The 23,336-nt window shown below is 36.9% G+C and overlaps 1 protein-coding gene across 4 annotated transcripts in view; it reads left to right on the forward strand.

Moving 5' to 3' along the window:
* Positions 1 to 23,336, forward strand: part of Nebl (nebulette) — a 310,643-nt gene that overhangs the window by 195,676 nt on the left and 91,631 nt on the right. The window contains exons 3-6 of one of the 4 annotated variants that reach the window (XM_048367950.1): positions 15,057 to 15,221; positions 17,548 to 17,635; positions 17,740 to 17,811; positions 22,960 to 23,064. The exons of the other annotated variants lie outside the window; for them this stretch is intronic. Of the exons in view, the coding sequence (XP_048223907.1) occupies positions 17,555 to 17,635; positions 17,740 to 17,811; positions 22,960 to 23,064 (258 nt within the window). The 5' untranslated portion in view covers positions 15,057 to 15,221; positions 17,548 to 17,554. The remainder of the gene's footprint in view (positions 1 to 15,056; positions 15,222 to 17,547; positions 17,636 to 17,739; positions 17,812 to 22,959; positions 23,065 to 23,336) is intronic. 4 annotated transcript variants of the gene reach the window in all.

Consider the following 23,336-nt stretch of genomic DNA (forward strand, 5'->3'; position numbering starts at 1 on the left):
GACTTTGGATATATGAGCTGATTTCTACCTTTGTAGTACCCTAGCTTTGTGATACTTAGTAGCTTAGTACAAAGGATATGCCAGTAAACTGGATGACAGTTCCTGTCATCAAGAGATAAAGAATTTACTGTACTGAGGCACTTTTTTCTTTCTTTTTAACCATTCAGCCCCTTCCAATAAATGAAAGTGTGAATCTGTTCCTCAGTGTTTTATATTTACTACAGATTACATATTTGTGCTACTTAGAAACCCTTGAATTTGCAATGTTTTGTTTCTTAATCTTTAGGATTAAACAACTGTAATTAGGTTGAGTGATTTTTCTCAACTGTCAGCTCACTGCCAGATACAATCTGTTTTTACCTTTTCAAACGTCCCTGACCCCATCATCTGAGTGGAGGAATGTAAAGCAGCCTGCTGCTTGGAGGAGCTTCAGTCGGCAACACATTTTATACGTATACATCCAGTGATCAACGGACTCCCTCTCCCCAAGTAGAGTATCCGCTTCTCACCTAATGAGCTATAATTGGATAATCAACACACATGACTCACTGTTCAGAAGCAGCTGGGCCTGGGCAGAGTCCACTCTGCACAGGTAATGGTTGCTTTTTTTTTTTTTTTTTTTTCCTGGAGCTAGATTCTTACTCTGCAGCCCAGGCTGGCCTCTATCTCACGAGCTTCCTGTTATTCCTCTTGAGTGCTGCAACTATAGGCATGTGCTACCATGTTTGGCTTTGAACAGGTAAATAGATTGATATTTCTGCTACAGTTTTACCAATTCTCTCTTATTTTCAGCCCTGAGCACATCAAAGGTACATGAGTTAACATGACACAGAAAAGGTAAATTGGTCTTAATTAGAACAGTCCAATTCTTGAGGATTAATAACCCCAGTTAGCAAACATTAAATACACAGTCACACATATATTATTACATAGGCAAGTACTATCAAATCATGCTCCTTTAAAGAATAATTTACCATAACTAATATTTAACTCAAGAACTAGAGGGTGGTTCAATAATAGGAAGTCTATTTATATAGCAAAATTAATAAGCAAGAGATAGTGATAAAAAATAAACAACCTCTCATGAACACTGTTTGAGCTCATTGAAAGTATTTGGTAAAATATAGTTGCAAATTCGGAAATAATATTTTTAGGAAATATAGGTGTTTTTTTTTTTCTGGTACTAGGGCTTGAACTCAAGGCATGCTTTTATTTGGCTTTTTTCCACTTATCCTGCCACTTGAGTCATGCTTCTAATCCTGAGACAATATTTCAAACACTTGGTTTTTGTGCTTTTTGTGTTATTTCTAGGACATGGAGAATATTTACCGTTTTTATAATCAGACAAGAATATACAAAAGATCTTTTAAACCCCTTCATGCACATAATAAACTTCTTTGTTTGCCAGATTCTTTATTCACACAGAGCCTTTCAATAAATATTTAAAATGAAACATTTTATGAAAGTTGGTCTTTTTCTTTCTTTTTGAGAGTTATTAAGGAAACAGAAGGAATCGACTCTTTCTTTGTCTTGAGAGAGACCTAGTTGCAGGAATCTTCCTCACCCCATGGCCAATGTGAATTTCTGGTCCCTAGGAGATGCCTTGAAATGGTTCCGTGGACTCAGAACTTTTCCGGTCACTCTGTAACATCTGATTGCTCTTTCTCTCAGCTGTAGTGCGGCTGTCATCATTTCCTCTCTGAAAGTCTGACTGATGGCTTATGCTGCTGCATTCTGGCACCTCTGTCCCAGACTCAACATGCTCAGGCCCCAGCTCACCCCCCATCTCAAGTTAGAACAGCCCTCAGAACCTTAGCTCCCCTCTCTCTGCTAGTATTCTTTACATTCTTCACTTGATACGGCTTGTCTCTCAGTGTAGTCCCTATCTTTAATGTCTCTTAACTCTTTTCCGTTATCCACTCCCATGACCCTGGCTTAGGGTCTCTATCTCTTTCCTGTACCATTTGGCGTGAGTCTTCTGATTTCAATTCCTTCCCAATTTAGTGATATTAATCTTTGTGTATTGGATTTGAATGTCATCCTCCTTCTCCCCCAGCTTAAAGCTCAGTGACTCAAGGTTTCTGACCCAATGATATCCAAAATTGCTGGCTTGACATTTGAAGCTGTCCTGGCTGCTTTCCCTGTCCTCATTCCTCGTGCACCTTTCTCAAAGCACATTGAACTTGTTTTTTCTGGGGCCACAGTAGTGCTGGGCTATTGTCTTTGTGACTTGTCTTTTAACCCTGGCTTTCTCACATTGGGAAAAAAACATCATAATGCACATACCAAAGGCCCTCCTCTTAACACACCATGGACTTTCTGATGTGGGATTTCCTGTTCTCTGGGCTCACAGGGCACTGTGTGCTTCTCTGATTTCTTTGTATCCTCTCATTCTGGTATTATGAAAGTAATGCTTATAAGTGCCTTTAGGAACGTGAGGCTAGATTTTATACAGGTTTGCAATTAAGTAGCCATCATAGTCTAAATACTAATATTTTGATTCAAACATTAAATGTAACATTTACTTGACCAATATACAATTGTGTTTCAAATGTATGAATGCCATTAGTTTATTGTGTAAGCTTTAAGTATTCTTTTGAGAGGTAGGACCAAAACATCAAAGGTATTATAAAGTATAGTTGTGCGAGTTATTGCATTTATTAAAAATTGTTTTTTTAGGGCCAGGAATGTGGCCTAGTGGTAGAGTGCCTTGCATATATGAAGCCCTGGGTTCGATTCCTCAGCACCACATATATAGAAAAGGCCAGAAGGGGCATTGTGGCTCAAGTGGTAGAGTGCTAGCCTTGAGCAAAAAGAAGCCAGGGACAGTGCTCAGGCCCTGGGTTCAAGTCCCAGGACTGGCCAAAAAAATTTTTTTCTTAGTTTTCACATGTAAACTAAAATAAGTCATTTTACTTAATTAAAATATCATTAATGTTAAGAATAATAAAGTCATTATGATAACTTTAAGAGACATAATGCTAATTGAATTGGAGACTTAAGAAAAGTAGTGTACTGGTAGATCATGCCTGTAATCCTAGCTACTCAGAAGGGAGAGATATGAGGTTCATGGTTCAGAGCCAACCTGGGCAGGAAAGTTCATAAGACTCTTATCTTCAATTAACTGCCAAAAAGCTGGAAGTAGAGCCATGGCTCAAGTGGTAGAGCACTAGCCTTACACAAAAAATTCTCAGGGACAGAACTTAGGCCTTGAGTTCAAGCCACAGGAGCAGCACAAAAATAAAAGAAAGATAGGGCTTAGTAAGATATTTGTGATGACCTGAAAACATTATTTTATTATATCTACTCAAACTGCCAGGAAATTTTTTTGCAATGAATTGAATGCTATGATAAATATCTGCATTTTGGACCTTTGGACAGTTGTTTCCTGAAGAGCAAGCTTGAACTCCCCATGAGATCACTGTGGAGATAAATGCTTAAAAGCTTTTCAAAGCTGTACTCTTGGTTCTATCAGAATTTAATTTCCCAGTGATTATATTTATATTGATCTGGACACATGGGCCTGAACATACTAAGCACTGTTCCATCATTTGTGATTTCTTATGCTTTGAGACTACATCTTTCTTTTATGTGTATATAGAGTCTACTTATAGCTCTTTTTATTTTATTGTTATTGTAGAGGTGATAAACATGGGTTACAGTTACATGAATCAGGTAATGAGTATATTTCTTTTTGGATTGTGTCACACCTTCCCATATCAATTATATATGTATTCTTAAATTAAATGTACTAGTTTTAAAGGTAGACTATGGAAATGTGCTTGAAGTTGTTTAAAAGCTGTCGTTTCATAGCAATCAATATTTTGAGGTATGCAGGAATGCTTCCATATATGTCCAATACTTTCTTAGACATTTACTTATATTTGGTTAGATCTGAATTGTAGTTATAATAAAAGGGAGTTTAAAAATGCATTTCAGTCATATAATTTCACAGTGGTGAGTAAACAAAATGAGTGTACATTAAAAAGGTGATACTTTGGGCTGGGGATATAGCCTAGTGGCAAGAGTGCCTGCCTCGGATACACGAGGCCCTAGGTTCGATTCCCCAGCACCACATATACAGAAAACGGCCAGAAGCGGCGCTGTGGCTCAAGTGGCGGAGTGCTAGCCTTGAGTGGGAAGAAGCCAGGGACAGTGCTCAGGCCCTGAGTCCAAGGTCCAGGACTGGCCAAAAAAAAAAAAAAAAAAAAAGTGATACGTTATGATGTAGAAGATCTTGGGTCAAATCCTGTTGATGCTACCTTGAAGCTTCAGTTTTGGGTTCCTGGTGGCATTGCTTTCTAGAGTTTATGAATATTGCATGAACTAAATATGTAAAAGACTTACAATGGAAGTTAGCTGCCAGTGGCTCACAGTCATAACTCATGCTACTCAGGAGACTGAGATCTGAAGATTGTGATAAAAAGTTAGCCTGGGTAGAAAAGTCCGTGAGACTCTAAAGAAAGAAGGAAAGACAGAAAGAAAGACAGAAAGAGAGAGAAAAGGAAGCAAGGAAGAAAGAAAGAAAGAAAGAAAGAAAAAAGAAAGGAAGGAAGGAAGGAAAGAAGGAAAGGCAAGGAAAAAAGGAAGGGGAGGAATGAAGGAAGTGGAAGGAGAAAGATGGAAGGGGAAGGAAGATAGGAAATGAAGGGAAGGTGGGAAGGGAAGAGAAGGGAAGAAAGAAGAAAAGAAAGAGAAGGGAGGAATAAAAGAGAAGGAAAGAAGAAAAGAGAGAAGGATGGAAGAAAGAAAGAGAACTAGATTGAAGCTTAGCTTATGGGGTAGGGCTCTAGCCATGAGCAAGAACTTGAGGCCTTGAGTTCAAGGTTCAAGCTTGACACACACACACACACACACACACACACACACACACACACACACGGACTTACAGTGGTGGCACCTACTCTTTAACATAGATTACTTCCATTTCCCTTTGGCCCAACCAACCATAAAAAGTTTGAACAACAAATGATAACCAATGAAAGCACTTGTTAATGAGTGGTGTTTTTATTTTTGAACTCAAAGTTAGAAGGTTAGAACTCCCATATCTGAAGTGACCAGAATCATTTCAGATTTCAGGGTGCTTTGGATTTGAGGTTATTTGCGTATGTATGAAATATCCTGGGAATAACACCAAAGTCTACATACGGAATTCTGTTCAGCTCACACATACACATAGCCTGAAGGTGCTTTCCCGCAGTATTTTGAGTGTGCCTGTTATTTCACTGCAACTTGTCACATGAGGGTGGGCATGGAATTTTTCACTTGTATGATCATGTCAGCACTCAAAAAAGTCTCAAATTTTGGAGTAGGAACTCTCAACATACAGAAGCTGAGTAGATACATTTATTAACCATGTAATCTTAGAACTAGATGATCTGGCTATTTAGAGTGTGACTTTTGAACCCAGGTCACATGGTTCACTTCAGGTGGCATTAGAAGGCCCCACATCCTCAGGTGACTCTCTTTCTGTGGGTCCCAGACACTGTCATGCTTCCCATATGTGCTGTTTGCCTCACCATGTCTGAGAGACTACGGTCCATTCAGTGAAGATCACACAAGGCCTCACAACTTTTCATCCTTACTCATCCTGATGTGGTCATTTGCAGTGTTTTGGCCAGGCCAGACAAGAGAATAAAGGGTTGCTCTAAATTATTATGATAACTAACCTCCCCACATTTCATGCATGTGTTTTGTTTCCTAAGTAAAACATAAAATGATTGAGTTGAAGCACTATTATTATGTAGCTCATGAGTGAGTCAGAAGTTATAATTTCTGTCAAATCACAGACCCAAATATAACTACCCGTCATGTCTCTAACATCTGAACATCAGAAAAGATTGTATTACATTTTAAAAGCTATAGCCTTGATGTTATGAAAAATACCTAGATCTAACAAAACATTTCAGTTTGCATATATTTTAAACAAAGATTTAAAATACAGCCATTTATCATGGTTGTGTTTTGGAAAAATAAAAAAAAAACATAATTTTTAGTATAAAGTGTAAATAAATAACTAGTTGAAGTACAAATAGTATAGAGATTTTGAAATCATGGAGTCTGCAACATTACTCCCAAAGGTTAGAGTTTTTGATACAGATACTTGACCTTTTTAAGCAAATATTTGTATTTTGCTTTAGCCATAATTAGTGGGCAGATAATCTTTTAAAACCACCTTGTAAGATTTGTGAAGAAAATATAAAGCCATTATAAGTTTGAAAAAGACTACACTTGCTGGGTGTAGTGGCGCCTTCCTGTAATCCTAACACTAAGGGAGGCTGAGGGAGGAGAATTGCCTATCTGAAGCTAGCCTGGGCTGTGTAGTGACACCCTGTCTTAACCATTAACTCTCCAAAGCTCCAAGTGAAACCAAACAAAACCTTAAACGGTGAATACTTTGTTTAAAATTGGAATTATACAAATGAAGTATTTTTCTGATTTAATCAACTTCCCTAATTCAATTAACTCATACTCCTTCAGAGTATGCTTGTGCTTTAAAAAGCTCAATTTATGGCGGGGGCAGGGATAGTTTATCATAGAAAACAGTTTCTCTAGCTCCAATGAAAAGTTCTTGAGTTTTTTTTGGTTGATCACATGTATTAGATTTGTGTACGTCATAGATGGCATAGTGTCAAAGTCATTACCAAATACTCCTGTCAAGTGAGCATTTACTGTATTTTGAAATAAATGTTCACATCCCACTTAAAGAAAATTATTTTCCTATTTTCCAAAAGAAAAAATCCTGTCCATACCAGGTTGAAACCTTACCGTTTAGAATGACTTCATCAGTGTAGAGAGGAGTAGAATAGCACTAGGGCGTGATTGCGTTTTTTGGAATATAATTAAAAAGAAGATTGTCTCTGAATGACTGGCATTTCTTGACCCACCTAACAATAGTGACAGGATGTGTCATCACTACCCATGCTATATGTCGCTGGCTCATTTCAATCTTACCTGTCTCAATTCCAACAAGTATTTGTTTGTTTTTTAATTAAAAAATTAAACCACGGGGGAGATGATGATGATTAAATATTTACCCATATACTACTGCTTAGAAATGTGCCATTTCGGCCAGAAGTGGCGCTGTGTCTCAAGTGGCAGAGTGCTAGCCTTGAGCAAGAAGAAGCCAGGGACAGTGCTCAGGCCCTGAGTCCAAGGCCCAGGACTGGCCACTAAAAAAAAAAAAAAAAAAAAGAAATGTGCCATTAATGAATGAAAAGCAGGAAATTTTCTCCAGTCAGGATCCTGCCAGATTAAGAGTCCCCACAATACTTTCATTATTACATACTTTTATCATTGCTGTTAAAACCAATGAAGTCTCACTTGTCACAGATCTCAGGGACCAAATTGTCTCCTTACCACAAGGAGCACTCTTCCTTTAAATGACCATCAGTAATGACAATTCCTTTGAAGTTGGAAATGGAAGGAGATGATAGGAAATAATAATAGTATCACTACTAGAAGGAAATAAAAGTCACTCCTTGTTTCACTGCCACATGGTCTAGTAGATTTTACACACATTGAAGCAGTTAAGACCTGGGATTGAGTCTCTTATTGTGAGAGATGGGTGAGTTACCAGTCTATGTTCTGGGGTCCTCATCTGTAAAATGGATATTAGGTGGCTTAAATGAGATTTTTTAAAAACAGGTATACTGATAACAGAAAAGATGTCTTAGAGTTCTTAATTGCCTTTCTCTATTTTTTTTATATTATAGAGCTCATCTTCAAAAATTTCAGCAGAGTTTGAATGAGGGATAACAAATAAAATGCAAAGCCTTGAATACCACTTTGTGTAATAGGTTTAGATTCAAAGCACCTCATTGCATTTGGATATTGCTGAGGATTCCAGCAGTTTCAAAAATATATGTTCTGCTCATTCCATCCAGAGAAATCAGGCCCTCCTGCGTAACAGAAATGAGAAATACTGTGCTTTCTTTTCTTCACAGTCCAGGATCTTTCTTCTGTAAAGTATTTGAAGATTGGAACTTTAACTTCTTAGAGAAAAATGTCATTTAAGTGAAATGCTTAGTTATTTTCCAATGATACATTAATCTTTAATGTCTCACACCTTATGGTGATATTGTTTCACAGTACGGTTTACAATAGCTCGACTGACCAGGTGCCAGTGAATCATGCCAATGGCTACATAGAAGACTGAAATCTGAGGGTTACAGTTTGAAGCCAGGCTAGGCAGGGAACTTTGTGAGACTCTTATGTTCAATTAAGCATGCATGTGTGCACGTGCATGCACACACACTCACATACACACACATACACACACACATACACACACTCCAGAAGTGGAGCTGTGGCTCAAGTGGTAGAGTGCTAGTTTTGAGCAAAAATACCCAAGGTTAACACCCAGGCCCTGAGTTCAAGCCCCAGGATGGCACAAAATAAATAAGCTGAGTTGGCAGTGTGGCTCAAGCAATAGAGTACCAGTGCAGTATGCTGTATGGCCCTGACTTCAGACTCTAGTACAACTGAATAAAAAAGGCTTTACTTAGCCATTTATTATTTGATGGATAATTTACTTATGTGTTTCTTGTTTGTTTTTAAAAAATTAATTTATTTATTGTCAGAGTGATGTTCAGAGGGGTTACAGTTTCATAAGTAAGGCAGTGAGTACATTTCTTATCTAACTTGTTACCTCCTCCCTGATTTTTCACCAACCTTCCTCCCTCCCCTTTTTTTCCTCCTCCCATGATTTGTACAGTTGGTTTACAGCATATAGTTTTGTAAGTATTGCTATTGCATTGGTTCATCTTTTATCTTTTGTGCTCGTGTGTTTTATAATTTGGTTTTATAAGTTAAAGTTGGAATATCAATGGTGGATATTTCTTTTTTTTTCTATTTGGATTTACCATTAAAGGGTGAAGATTTACCTTGAAACCTACTGGGACATTAAATATGACATTCTTGTTAATGAAACGAAATAGCACACTGAAAATATACCTTTAAAATGTAGCTTAAACAGCTAGTTCATTATGTACAATATAAATTTTCTTTATATAATAGGGTACCTTCCCATACAGAGACTTATTTTGACAGATCTGGAAACTAAAATAGATCAGATGTTTTATGTTTTGCTTCTTTGAATGGTGAAATTTTTAAGAAGTTTAATTTTAAATGTGTTTTTCCCTTAGCTTAGGGATGTTGAGTCAAACTGAGAAATGGTTTCGACATTGCCTTAACACTGCATTACACAACATAATTCTCTTAGCCACCCCTGACCATTGGGCTACTCCCAGTTCAGAGAGTCGTAAATGTAAAGTCAAGTTGCACTGGATCTCTAAGACCTGACATATAAAAATAAACAGAATGTATTAGTATAGTGCATGGCACAGAGACGATACCCAAACATGTAACGCACAGATGTATGATTGAAATGGCAGAAAGGTGCAGGACTTGGTCAGTCTTGTTTCTTGATTGTCTGAAGAAACAGAGGTACTATTGGCTCATTAACTGCACACAAGAAGTCCTGTTGCTCACACACAGATAATAGACTCCTCGGAGAAATGACAGTATATGTGAAGGTAGTTCTCATTATTCAGAGTACCAGTTACCTTAATATAGCTCTTTTAATGAGATATTTACTTTAATTATGATTTTATTTAGATATTATCTTACATTTTTAGTTATGCATGGAAGAAAACCTCCACAGAAATAATTGGAATGACACTCAGGAATTCAGATTGTAAATGTCCTGAGTGAGAGTGTCAATTGTGTTGTTGACTTTGGTTTAAGGTGTGGTGAAATCATGATTCCAGGAAGAAGAAAGGTGAAGGTTGGTGTTAGAAACTTGATGCTTAGGGTAACACTGGCATCACTTAGCAAAGAGGAGAATAGAAAAGCATTCTAGCAACAACACTCTAGAAATATAGCTATGCGCAATTTACACTATAAACATTTAACAGCAATTTCATTTGTTTCTGGTATCCATCATACAAGTATGACTCCTTAGGATAGTTTCCTTTGTAGCAGAATAAACATGCAAGTACTTTTTCACTAGTCCAGAATTACATGAAGCATGGGGAGTATGCTTGGCTAATAACAGAAGGAGTAAAATTATGTTGAAGGGATAGAAAGAAAACAGAGTAATGGAAGAGCTTCTGTTTCCATGTCAGTGACCAGGAACTATGTTATTTGTATGAAGGGTTTGTTGTTCAAACTTTGGCTTAAGCTTTCTGTGTTAGAACAAGTGATCTTCATACATTTTCTCCATCAAACTTATCTCAGCTCCCCTTCTTCCGCCACCCGTCCTATGGTGCGTTCCAGTGATGTTCAACTTTTGCTCCCTTCCACTGTTCCACTGGGCTTTTGCAAATGCTCTTCGGATGCCTTCTCTTTGTCCTCTTACTTTGCTTAATTCCAGTTTAATTATCTGTTTTTCTTTTTCTCGTTTTTTTTTTCCTGAGAAAGAGCTTCTTATTGCTTCATTTCTGATAAAACTTTTTGTTCTTAGCTTGTATAACTTTCTTACCTGCCTTTTGAAAAACATTGTTTATAGTTCTCCAAAAAGTTACCAGATTGTCTAGATTTGTATGTTCTTATGTAGATTATGCATAGATTATTGTCTCAGGCCTGTTCTCAAAATGCTTTACCGCCCACCACCCACACCCCCAGCCTTTCCTTTGTTTCCTTTACTGTAAGGACTGCTTCATTATTCTCATGGTATAATGTATAAATCCTGCTCCCCCCACCCCCACCCAGCATGAAAAATATGACATAACAGTTTTTCTCCATAGGTTACTTGGAAATTATTTCCTTTATTGTGTTTTCATAAGATTGATGAATCATGTAAATAGGCTGTGCTGTGAATTAATTGGTAGATCACCTATGTCTGAATGGGTTAAGGAACTGCCAAGAGTGATCAAGCCTGCTCTCTTTCTGGCTCTGGCTATGGTGTTGACAGCCAAGCAGAGAGCTTCTTCAATAAATCCTCTCATAGTCAAGTTTTTCCAGATGTGAGAAATAATTAAGTCTTTGCATTTATTGAAGCCTTTTATGCTTTTCAAGCAGGAACTGGCAGCTGTGATGAATTAACTTTGGTTGAGCGTGTGTGTGTGTGTATGTGTGTGTTGTGTGTTATGTGTGTGAATGTACATGTATATACAAGCACACATGTACATTTGCCAATAGCCAAATGAGGTCAGAACACAAAGCAAAGCCAAAAGCTGATTTCAATACGTGCTGCATTTTTTTTACTGATATATTTTGTAATTGAGAGAATAGAGCTTTCTTCAGCAATCCCTGTTCCTTTTTATTTTTGCTGAACAATAAAGAAAGAAATAAGGATAATTAAATGATTCACAACTGTTAAAGGGTATGTATTTTAAAAGCATATAACTCATGAAACATGAAGTAAGTGCATTTCAAAAATTATAACATTAATTACAGAGCATCAGAGAGATGTTACATTTGGTTCAAAGGTCACTTGGAAGAGCTATACATCGTAGGTAATAAGGAGTTGCTGAAATGGATTTATAAAAAAATGCAAATAGGGTCTATCAGCAGCATGATAATCAATTGCTTCTCCCTGGACACAATTACTTCACATTTCTATTGATAGGATCATTTGTATTATTATCAGTTTTCAACAATTTATGGAATCACAAAGTAATTCAAAGACATTTTAATCCCAAGGGAGTTCAGATGAAGTACCAGTATTTTTTTTTCCCTGCGTACCAATTTCAGTGACCCCTGATACATTTCACACCAAACTCCAGGAAAGGGTTACTTCCTGTGGAAGTCAAGTGTTTGATCTAGCCTGATTCTGGTTTTGGATATAAGCCACACACAGATGATTGAAACCGTGGCCTTCTTTGAGCCTGGATTGCAGGAGTGATTATAGTATTAGTGTTATGAACAGTGAACTAAGATCTCAAGTCAGTTGTAAATGACATCACAGGGTTTTCAGTTCACTAGGTGCCTTTGTTAACATAGACACCACATCTATGTAGTGAGTTAGAATACTCCATCCTTACCTTCCTCACTTCTTCCTTACTTCCTTCATGATTTTAATGTCAGCCTTCCTGCCACAGCTGTCTTGGAAATCCATGTGTCCCAAATTATTTGCACTGGTTTGTTCTTCTCTTCCTCCAATATTTGTCTACATATATAGGCCTCAGCATTGTGAAAGTAGGAATAGGAATACTGAAAAGCAGTCTATCAAATCTTTATTTAATAATAGGAGTGGGAATGACGATAATCACTCAGATAAATTTATACGCTTTGGACCTCTAATGAATCAACAGTAGTGAAATAGCCATTAAAAAGAAGAAAAAAGATATGTTAATGTTAGCTATAAAAGTAAATTGGACTAATATTAAACCAGTATTCTTATAAACAGGGTAAATTACTCTATTGTGCTTATGTTTCCTGCTTCTTCTCCCCTACCCCTTCTCCAAATAGTAGTAAATTTGTCTTTTGGGCAGGTGCTAAATGATGCATAAACATATGAGGTAAAGGTAAAATAACTAGAAATTCCAACTGAAGTAAGAAATTTCTAGGAGACAGTCATCAATAGATAACTACAATGAATGTGAAGAAAAGTTGTTAATTGAATTAATTTTTAAAATGAAGTGAAATGTATTTATTTCTAAGTTACCCTGAAATTTAGATAAGCAAGTGCTGGACTAGAATGACAAGAGACAGACTAACAGGAGAAAAGGTACATAAGTTTATTCTGTGATTGAGAACCAGTGATGCAGAGAGATGTAGAAGCTTATATGACCCCTTCCTGGGGTTGAGGGCAGGAAGGAAGGAGGTATAGGAGTAAACGGTTTTTAGGGAAGAAGAGTGACTTCCAGTCAGATAATAGCCAGAGACCAATTTTGTGTATATTCTGGTGTGATGTTTGACTTTCATTCCTTCTGGGATATGAGTTTACTCCTCCTTGGTTGCTGAAATAGCAGAGGGTAGAAGACAATTATGTTCTCTATAGGCCAATTCAGTCTTTAGATAGATAAAGGAGTTCTAAAGTAGAACCTTTTCTAATATCTACTGATGCACTTTTATTTAATACAATCTTCATCACCAGGTGCTATATTGTAGAATGACATCTGATGGATGTTTTCATGAACTCAGAACTGTACCATTTGATTCATTCTGGATTTTTATTTACAAGCCACTTGTCATTATGTTGGGTCAAGCATGCATTCTATCACTAAGAAGAAAAAAAAGGAAGGAGGAAGAAATGAAATAGGTATTGAACATTAGTCAGCAACCAAGAGATAATGTTCACTCTGACCCAAGAATAGTCATATACTATGTGACTTGTAGTAGTGGTCCACATGAGTTTCATACCCATGAGTTCCCTTGGCTGCAAACACCCTGCCAGAGACTGTCAGTTCCTATTTGGAAGTTGCTATACATACAAAAACTACACAAAGATTTCTGTATCATAAATGCAAGTTAGTTTCTATCTCTGGCTTATTTGTTTTGGGAGACACTTTCTTGCCTTTGAAATGATACTGATGGCATAGAGTTTCACCTTTTAAATGACAAGACCCTTACATTTCAAGTGATTTTCTTCTGTGTGCCTTCACTAGATACCAACAAAATGGTTTTAGCACTTTCCTTTTACACCCTTGACAAGGCAGTTTTTCTTTTATGCAGCATTGAGTACATTGGAAACTGTATATACTGGTATTAGAACTAGGAAAGTGAAAGGGAATATCAAAATCGAGAGACAAAGGATAAAAAGACAAATGACTCCAAAAGCAATACTTGCAAAACCATTTGGTGTAAACCAACTGAACAACTCATGGGGGGAGAGGGAAAGGGGGAAGGGGAGGGGGAAATGAGGGAGGAGGTAACAAGCAGTATAAGAAATGTATCCAATGCCTAAAATGTGAAACTGTAACCTCTCTGTACATCGTTTTGATAATAAATAAGAAAAAAAAATCTGTCCTAACAGGTATGGTAGAGCTAGACCAGAAAGCTGAGTGTCTTACTTTAGTAGTGTAACCACCATATTGGTCATAGTTTGTGTCATGGCATGGAGAGAGAACCAAGGTAAAAAAGTAGGTGAATGCTATGGCTCAAGTGGTAAAAGGCTAGCCTTGAGTGAAAGAGGCTCAGGCAGGGACAGTGAGTGCCCAGGCCCTGAGTTCAAGCCCCAGGGTCAGGGTAATCCCTGTGGGATGATCCAAAGTGAAAATATACAACATTAAACTTGCTTTAAAAAAAAGGAGATAGGAAGGAGTGTGTAAATACTACCTATGAAGAACACCTTTAAAATTTTTCTTTTTCTTTTTTTTTTTTTTTGCCAGTCTTAGGCCTTGGACTCAGGGCCTGAGCACTGTCCCTGGCTTTTTTTTTTTTGCTCAAGGCTAGCACTCTGCCACTTGAGCCACAGCACCACTTCTGGCAGTTTTCTGTATATGTGGTGCTGGGGAGTCGAACCCAGGGCTTCATGTATATGAGGCAAGCACTCTTGCCACTAGGCCATATTCCCAGCCCTAAAATGTTCTTTCCTTATTCCCCAGTTAGATTGTAGCATATTGACAAGAGAGCTTAGCTGTGGTTTAAAGTTCAGGGTTTATAATTTGGAAGAAATTTGACATGAATTTTGTAACTATACTCAGAGGTGGAAGGATAAAAAAGATTCATTTGATCACAAATGATCTGTGTGTGGCTTGCCAGATAATGCATGAAAATGTTTATCCAGTGAGTTTTGAGTGTGATTTTTTTTGTTTTTATTTAATTTCTTTCCTAATTTTAGCACAAAGTACATTTTACTCACCATTGTTTCTAATACCAAGCAAAGTACTTGGCATGCAGCACTTATTTGTGGCTAAACAAGGTTCCAGTTAGCTCTTGCTCTTTGACATTTCCCAAATGAGATGGGCAGTTAATTTTTCATGGCTTTACTTTCATTCTCAGTGAAATTGGCGGGGGCGGGGGTATCTGGGTGCAATGACTCCCGAGGATCACTTTGGCTTTAAAATTCTGCTTCTCAAATCCTAGGCAGAAAGTCTGGAATTTTTTGAAACTTTGTAATGCTGAATTTTGCTTTTAAAATGTTGGTCCCTATATTTTGCTTTCTTCAGCATAGCAAGGTGGGTAATTGCAGAGAGATGCCCAATACAGATCACCCATTTGCCGTGGGGCAGATGACATCACCATAAGTAACACAAGTCTTATCTTCTCAAATTAGACCCAAGAAAGATGTGTCATAAGTGGCTTTGGCAAGATTTTCCTGCATATTTCTAGAGTTTTGTGTAGAAGATATTCCTTCCTAGAAATTCTTTCCTCCCTATAAGTAACATCATAGATCCTCTCTAGAATCTTAGAATGATTGTTTGGCAGAACATATGAGGGGGAATGAAATAAGAGTTCTCCCATTCGTCTCTTTGTGGAACAAGTATAATGCACAAAGAATTTCCTTGTAGACTGAGCTGTACCAGACAGGCATGATATGATTGTGATTCTGAAGTTTCCAAAATTCACCAAGCCTGGTACTATTTCTTTTGGGCATTTTGTAATAAACAAGATCTATGATGCCATTAATTTAACCTGTATCAAAATGTATTTTGTGACAATAAAACTCTTAGAGCACACATTTTGCCAGGATAGAGCAGTTATCTTATTCGTCACCGAAGAATGCCAGTTTTCTGGAATCATTGGTATCATTACAAAACCATGATGAAGGTCTAGGTGTGGTGATTCATACCAGTAATCCCAGCCATCAGGAGGTGGAGGCAGGAGGATCGAGAGTTTCAGGGCACTCTGGGCTACACAAGGAAACACTATCACAAAACAAAACAAAAAAATGAAACATAGCTAACCCAACTCCTTCCTAAAAAAAGTCTCAGGTGAGCCCGGCGGTGGTGGGCTCATAGCTGTAATCCTAGCTACTCAGGAGGCTGAGATTTGAGGATCATGGTTCAGAGCCAGCCCAGGCAGGACAGTCCATGAGACTCTTGTCTCCAATTAACCACCAGAAAGCCAGAAGTGGTGACAAAAAAAAAAAAAAAAAAAAAAAAAAAAAAAGGCCTCAGTGGTAGACAGATGAAAGTAAATAAAATGAGATGGAATGGATAGATTCGAATTTGGTAAGTGGTAGGTTAAATAAACTAAAATAGGCTTTCTTTTGGTTGAGAGTCTTCTCAGAATTTATCCTGTATTAACATAGGATGTCAATTGGCAGAGGTAGAGATTATTATATAGGTTTCACAAACAGACTTGCTTGAGAAACTTGCTTTTTCCCAGAAAATATTTTGCAGAAATTCTGACTCAAAAACTGTATTGGAATACAATTTGAGAAATAATCTATTTATAATGATTATGTGGAATGTTTTTCTTTTCAGAATTTTCAATTTAAGTGAAGTCAAGGCAATTTTTCTTTCATAAATTGAAAACTGGATCTGATATGAAGAGAAGACCACATTATACTTGGCTGCTGGAAATGGTGTGTTGTTTTGAATAAAGGTATATTTTATATAATTTGTTTTATTCTTCGCCATGGAGTATATTTTTTAGGTTTAAATGGATACATTATAGTTTTGTAAAAGTAGATTTACTCTTTGATTTAAGCATAGTAATAATTTGGGAGTTACATAGTCTTGGTATTACTTAAATTGACAAACAAGGATTTGTTGTGAGATATAAATTTTTAGTTTTATGTAACTGTGAATCCATACCACAGAATAAATACTATAGCAGCTTATTTTTCTGATTTTTTTCAAGTGTGTGGTATGCATTTGAAGAATGAACAAATAACTAGTGAATATGTAAAAATTGACACAAGGAGCAGAATTCTAGGAGAATGATTATTTTTTGGAACAATGGTGTTTCTAGAATTTTAAAATGATAAATCAGCATGTTAGCTGCAACTTCTCCTTGTTAATGATTTTTACCATTAGTAAAATATAATGCTCCCTAAATGTAAGATTAACAGTCATAATTGGCTCAATAGATTCTTTGTAGTGGTTCAAAGGGCTTTTCATATTGAATTTCTAGCCTGGTTAATATAAATGCATATTTTTTTAGGATGTGTGAAGTACATATATGTCTCCTAATATATTTAAGTTAGGTTAGCGGTAGGAGTTTGCATGATCCAGATTCTCTGTATGGAATCAGAGCTATCGCTGGCATTCCAGGGAAAGCTTTATTTAGACCTAGTTGAGGAGTCATTGAGATAACAGGCCTGGGTGTGTGATAGCTGGGGTGTTAAAGCTGAGCAGTTTCCCTAGAATCCTTATGTTCTTCTACAACTGTTTTATGAATGAATTGAATTAGTACAAGATTAATCTTTTCTTTTGGATTTCTTAGCCAATTTAAGGAATGTTGACTTTAGATGTTTGTCAGATTGAATTTTGTCTGCATTTCCCTTTGGGAGACTGACCCTGTTAGACCCCTGGGTCCTATTCTGTTCACTCACACACCATTGAGATAAGGAGAGTCAAGTGAGAGCCAGGCAGAGCAGAAGCCTGGCAAGGTCACTGCTGCCCTGGCTCCAGAGACACATAGCTCAAGGGCACTGTGGTCCATATAAAGACACTACACCCGGGAAGTTGTAAAATATTAATATTCTGACAGGGTGAAAATGAGGGATCCTGTGTTTGAGGATGTAAAAGATGGAGCTAGAGAGGAAAAAGCAGCAGATGAAGAAGATGAAGAGGACAAGGTGAGTGAGAAAGAACCTACTCAAGAATAGTATTCAGCCTTGCAGACAGATGATAAGAAAAAGTCATCTCTTCCTTTTTTCCCCCCTCTTTCTCCCCCAAACAGGTTTGCTTTAAGCCTGTTATTGAAGACCTAAGCATGGAACTGGCCAGAAAATGCACTGAACTCATTAGTGATGTAAGTGGCTCAGGACATGTTTATCTTACTTTTTTAAATTGCATTTGTGAATGGTTATGAAACAGAGTCTCAGTGCTGAGATTATTTATTAAAATACAATTAGTTTCCTGATTGCAGAACTAAGTGCAGACTTTGTAAGTGATTTCTCCAAGACCATCTATACAGAGAATTTTTACTAGAGCAAATATTCTCCTTCTGAATCCAGAATCCTGTCTCTTAGGAATTTTGCTTTCACTCTGGCATGAAATCATAAGGCACTGAATTGTAGAGCATATTTCATTTGGGAACCCCAAAGACTTAAAATTAGTATAATGATGTAATTTGTCTTGGGAGGACTGCTAAATGATTTTTAATATAGAGGATCTTTATCTAAATGAATGTTTTTTAAAATATGAAGGCCCACTGAAGAATCTGATGAATACAGTTGTTTTACAAACAAGAAAATGAACCTATCTATATACATCTAGCATTTATTTACAATTTAGGAGTTATGGATAGCAAAAGTGTTAGTTAAGAACCCTAATCTAAATGGTGATATTAGTGAAATGGCTATATTTATTATTGTGACTTTTTTCAGTTACTAGGATTAGTTTATATTACACATAAGGGAAATCCTAGAGTCATTGAACTTGTACATTCACATATTATGTAATTTAGTATTCTAGAATGACAAGGAATGGTATTACAATCTAAGGATGAGAACTCAGCTGATTAATAAAGGCAACTTGACTCCTATCAAGTGAATACATGCTATGTCTTTATTTAGAGACATTGCCACAATCCTAGATGTTTGAGTTGTTGGTGAGCAACACAATGGGAGGATTTGTTTATTTTCAATGGAAGTCCATTCTCAGCCTTCCTGATTTGACTTGGTAGTAACCTGGGGAAGGTGATTAATCTGGCTGAGCTCTATTCTTCAAGTTAATATTTATAGTAGATGAAATAATTATACCTCAAAAATGCTGAGTATACTTTGTGGAACATTGTGAGTGTTCAACTGATGCTAGTTAGTAGTGGCTCTTAACCACTCCATCTGTAACTTAGTCTTGCATCCATCCATCATGTTTTATGTGTGACTCTTGATTATCTTCTAGTTTGTCAGAGCTAAAAGATGGTAGAAGAATCGTATTGCTGCCCATATACTTGACTGTTATGTAATTCAGTTTTAGAATGGTTATTTCTTCCTGCCATTAATTACTAATTGGAATCAGATACTTAATGTATCTGAAAGTTCTTTGCGAACTGCAATTGTGGTAACATGAGAATGGCAGCAATAACCACAATGTCACTGTCAGTTACAATATCTTTGTCATTATGTGCCAGTTATAACAGCTTCTTGGGTAGGTTCTCCTGTTTTCCCTCATTTTAGAAGTAAAAAGAGGCACAGAGAGGTTACATAGGTATCTTGGATAAACACAGTAAAGATAGGATTAGGACTTGCATACAAAGCTCTGTTATTGTGCTGTATCATCATTCACTGTAGTTTTCTCCCTTCCTCACTTCTCAATTCTGAGAGAGATCTAACATCCAAGACAGCTTCTTTTGTTTTGTTTTGGGGTTGTTTTAATTGTTTTGGTTAACATATAGTTTTTTTTTTTAATTTTCCCTAGTAAACTCTCTTGTGATATTTAGTCCTGTTTGTCAAATAACCGAATCAATTTTTAAATCAGTTAAACCTATGCACTCCATTGAACATCTAGAATAATGGATCTAGTCATCTTTTAAAAGACATCTCTCACAAAAGATATTGGAAAAAATGGAAGCTTTTTGTGGGTATCATGTAAATTAGGCACAAAGAGCCAGCTGCATCTATGTAAAGCCTCTGACTCAATATTTTGTTTTTAAAGCTTTTTAGGGTATTCATTTGTGTGGCAGTGGGGATATTTTCCAGGCAAATGAACACTATTTATTGTAGATAAATCCACCCAGGGCTGAAAACATCAAATTCCATGGCTACCCCTCCAGAGAGAGAAAGCTCAGACTATGTCAGAAAACCTTACAAGAGCAACCTCGGCCATAACCTGTCCAATAAGGATGGAGCCACATTTCTTTTTCCCAGGGTTTACCAAAGTTAGTTGATACAATTTCATTATGAAAAGACTTCCTAGAGGCTGTCAGCAAAGCATGCATGAAAGAGGAGAATTCCTTCAAACATTTCTCATCTGTCATCTAGCTTCAGTCATTAGCTAATCTAGGCTGGGAGAAGGAAGCAATGTTGAACTAATTGCACTCAATTGTAGAGAAGACACTGTGGGAATAGGGGGTAGAGCTAAAGAACAAAGTAAATGTTGGGGGCATCTTACTGATTACGAGTTCATCCATTTTGTTCATTTTTAGTTTTAAAATATGTTGAGTTGTATTGTGGTTTAAGAGTGCAAATGATTGTAAGCAACAGGAAAACCTACTCCAGCAACTTAACAAATGGGTATTTGGGGAAGGGAATTGTTCTCAAATAGAAAGCTTGAGGTAGGTGGTCTCTGCACTGGTAGCTTCAGTTCAGTGATGCTATTCTCCAGGCTCCTTTTCTTCTGTTCTGCCATCATCAGTTGGGTGGGATATATATACACACACACACATATATATACATACACATATATACACACACACACATATATACATACATATATGTACACATATATGTATATGTATATGTATATGCATATATACATATATATGTATATATATGTATATATCATGTGTATTTTTTCTGTGATGGCATCATTGCTGCTATTCTTATGTTAGATTATATGACACCTATGTGTCAAAGGACTATGCAAAGTCTCTCCTTTTGTACTAGAAACAACAAATATATTGGTGGAAGGACTTCCTCTAACATTTCATGGCCAGAGCTAAGCACTTAGGCCCCATACCCCCAAGGCCAAACATGGCCCAGATAGAATGGCATGGCCATGCTTGCTTCAGATCAGTTTGTCCTTCTGTGTCAACAGGGGCCTTATTACCGTCATGAATCTATCTGGGTTCTGTTAGTAGGAGAGAAGGGATACAGCTGGAGAAGCTACCCTACAATGGGGCCAGCCTTCACTTTTAAGATGTAGATATGGTTGCAAGAGAACGTAACTGTCGGTTGGATGATTTTTATTTAACATCACAGTGTAGTGTTGTTGATTGATGTGGTTCTTTGGCAGTTATCATTTTGGGTTATCTTTTTAAAATAGAACACCTTAAGATATTTTTTATTTTGTCCTTCATGTAAAATCTGTAGGTGTAGTACACAAAACAATTTATTAGGAATCATACAATTCCATTAAAAACCATTCCCAAACTCATTTGAAGTCTGGCAATTGTGTGTGTGTGTGAGTGTGTATGTGTATGGAAGCCAACAAGCCTTAAAATTTTTAAATACAACTTGAATTTGATGACTTAGATGCACGTATCTTTCTAATAAAGACCAACAAAAGTAATAAAGTCCACACTGAAGACAGAACTATGCCTGCAGAACAAAGGAAGTAAATACTTCACCCTTATCCAGAGCTCCTGTCCTGAACATTCTACTCCTGTCAGACTTATCAGGAGGCCCTTGCCAGAGGCACATACCACTGCAGTGAAGAATGTGAATGTGATGGGGGAAAGATGGTGGCAAAAGATAAAAATAATGAGCCAAACTTAAGCCTAATGATAGGCTATTTTTTTCTCACACTTAATTATATAACGGAGATACTCTTTTTTTTCTCCTTGTGATCAAAATAGCCTACTATTTATCATACTGCCATTAACGATTTAATTACTAGTGACTGAGGAGGGCGATTTGCAGGAACCTAAAATTATGGCTAATCTCTGTAAAGAAAAAAAGTAATTTAGTGCTCAGATAAGATAAATATGTTCTCATGTTGATTTCATGAATAAAGCAAGTGTTTAATGTGGTGAGCATTAATATCTCAGAGTCACAGCAGTGAAATATGGAATTTTGAAGTAACTTACCGTGTTGGTATCTGGGTTATACCTCAGGTCAAGTCATGCCCCTCAAATCAGGTTTGCTGATGGGAGAATCTCCACAGAATTTTAGCACTTGACATCAATATTAATCACATCCTCTAAGAACTTGGTAGTATATACAATTAAATGCCACTGTTGAGTGTTAATTAGAAACACCATATAATTTATCATTTGAACTGGGACATTTTCCCAGTGTATTTATTTACAGTTCAGGGTAGATAAATATGACTTTATTATAGGATATTATAACTTATAGCAAATAACCTCCATCCTTGTGATTTATAGAAGTTTGCTGCTGCAGTTTTGAAATATGCCAACAGGATAACATTGTAAGGACCTTCTTCAAATTTCCTGACTCTTTTCAGCTCACGTGCCCTAGCCTCTCCCCAAGAGGAAGAGAGTGCCAAATTTTATCTGGAAGTTTGAGAGAACAAATGAACGTTTTCAGCTAGGCCCCTCTGGGCTTTCTCTGCTTATCTGTTTGCTCACAGCAAGGGGGAACATTCTGGAATGATTTGTACCACCTTGAAAGTTTCTGAGGCAGATTTGAAAGGGAGGCGGGAGAGGAGGATAGAGAGGCAAAGGGTGCTCACAAATTGAACATGTTTGGTTTGGGTGAATTAATTAGTAACCCAAAGTCCCATCTTGACCTCAGTTTAAATGTCTCTCCCCAATCTAACATGGTAATAGTAGTCTCTATTTGTTTAATTTGCTTAATGCAGCAAATCTGTTCTGACACCAACTCATTTTTCTGCCTTGAGGTGGGCAGTTCTGGTTCTCCCTGACTGTCATCTCAACTGTGAATGTCAGTGGCTTAGAAATGGCATGAAGTAGGACACCTGTGGGAGAAGGAGCTCATTGGTTGGTCATGCTGGACAGACAGGACCAAGAGCCTCAGCCAGACATCCACAGCCCCCCTCCTCCCAATGGCGACTGCACCTGTGCTGATCTGAAGTATAATCCTCCTGCTTACACCATCACCTTTGCAATTCTGTGCTGGGTCTCTGTGTATCCACTTGGTGTTCTTGATATTTATCCACATATATATATATATACATATATATATATATAACATGCTGAATATATATATATATATTCAGAACACAAACTTTTATGGGTTGGCTTTAATCTCTGCTCAGACTGATCATTACAGTTGCTTTTATTTCTCACTGTGCTAATTATTCTCTTTTTTAGATCCACTATAAAGAAGAGTATCAAAAGTCCAAAGACAAATGTACATCTGTGACTGACACTCCCATGCTAAACCATGTAAAAAATGTTGGTGCTTTTATTTCTGAGGTAAGATTTCAAAAACTTGCTAAAAGTATTGTGTTTTCATTTTAGTGTTTATATACATAAAAGTCTGTGCATTAAATTTGGAAACCATGTTTTAAAGTACCAGTGAATATTGGTTAAATATAAATCATTACCTATGATTGATTTTAATGTACTTGGTTGTTATATTATGTTTGTGGATTTTGACTCCAGACATTTTTTATTAATATATAGAATCACTCTTCAAGAAAGAATTTTTTTTTAATTTTTTTTTTTTGTATTTATTGTCAAAGTGA

Source organism: Perognathus longimembris, chromosome 18 (genome assembly GCF_023159225.1).
Source record: "Perognathus longimembris pacificus isolate PPM17 chromosome 18, ASM2315922v1, whole genome shotgun sequence".
Classification (NCBI taxonomy): domain Eukaryota; kingdom Metazoa; phylum Chordata; class Mammalia; order Rodentia; family Heteromyidae; genus Perognathus; species Perognathus longimembris.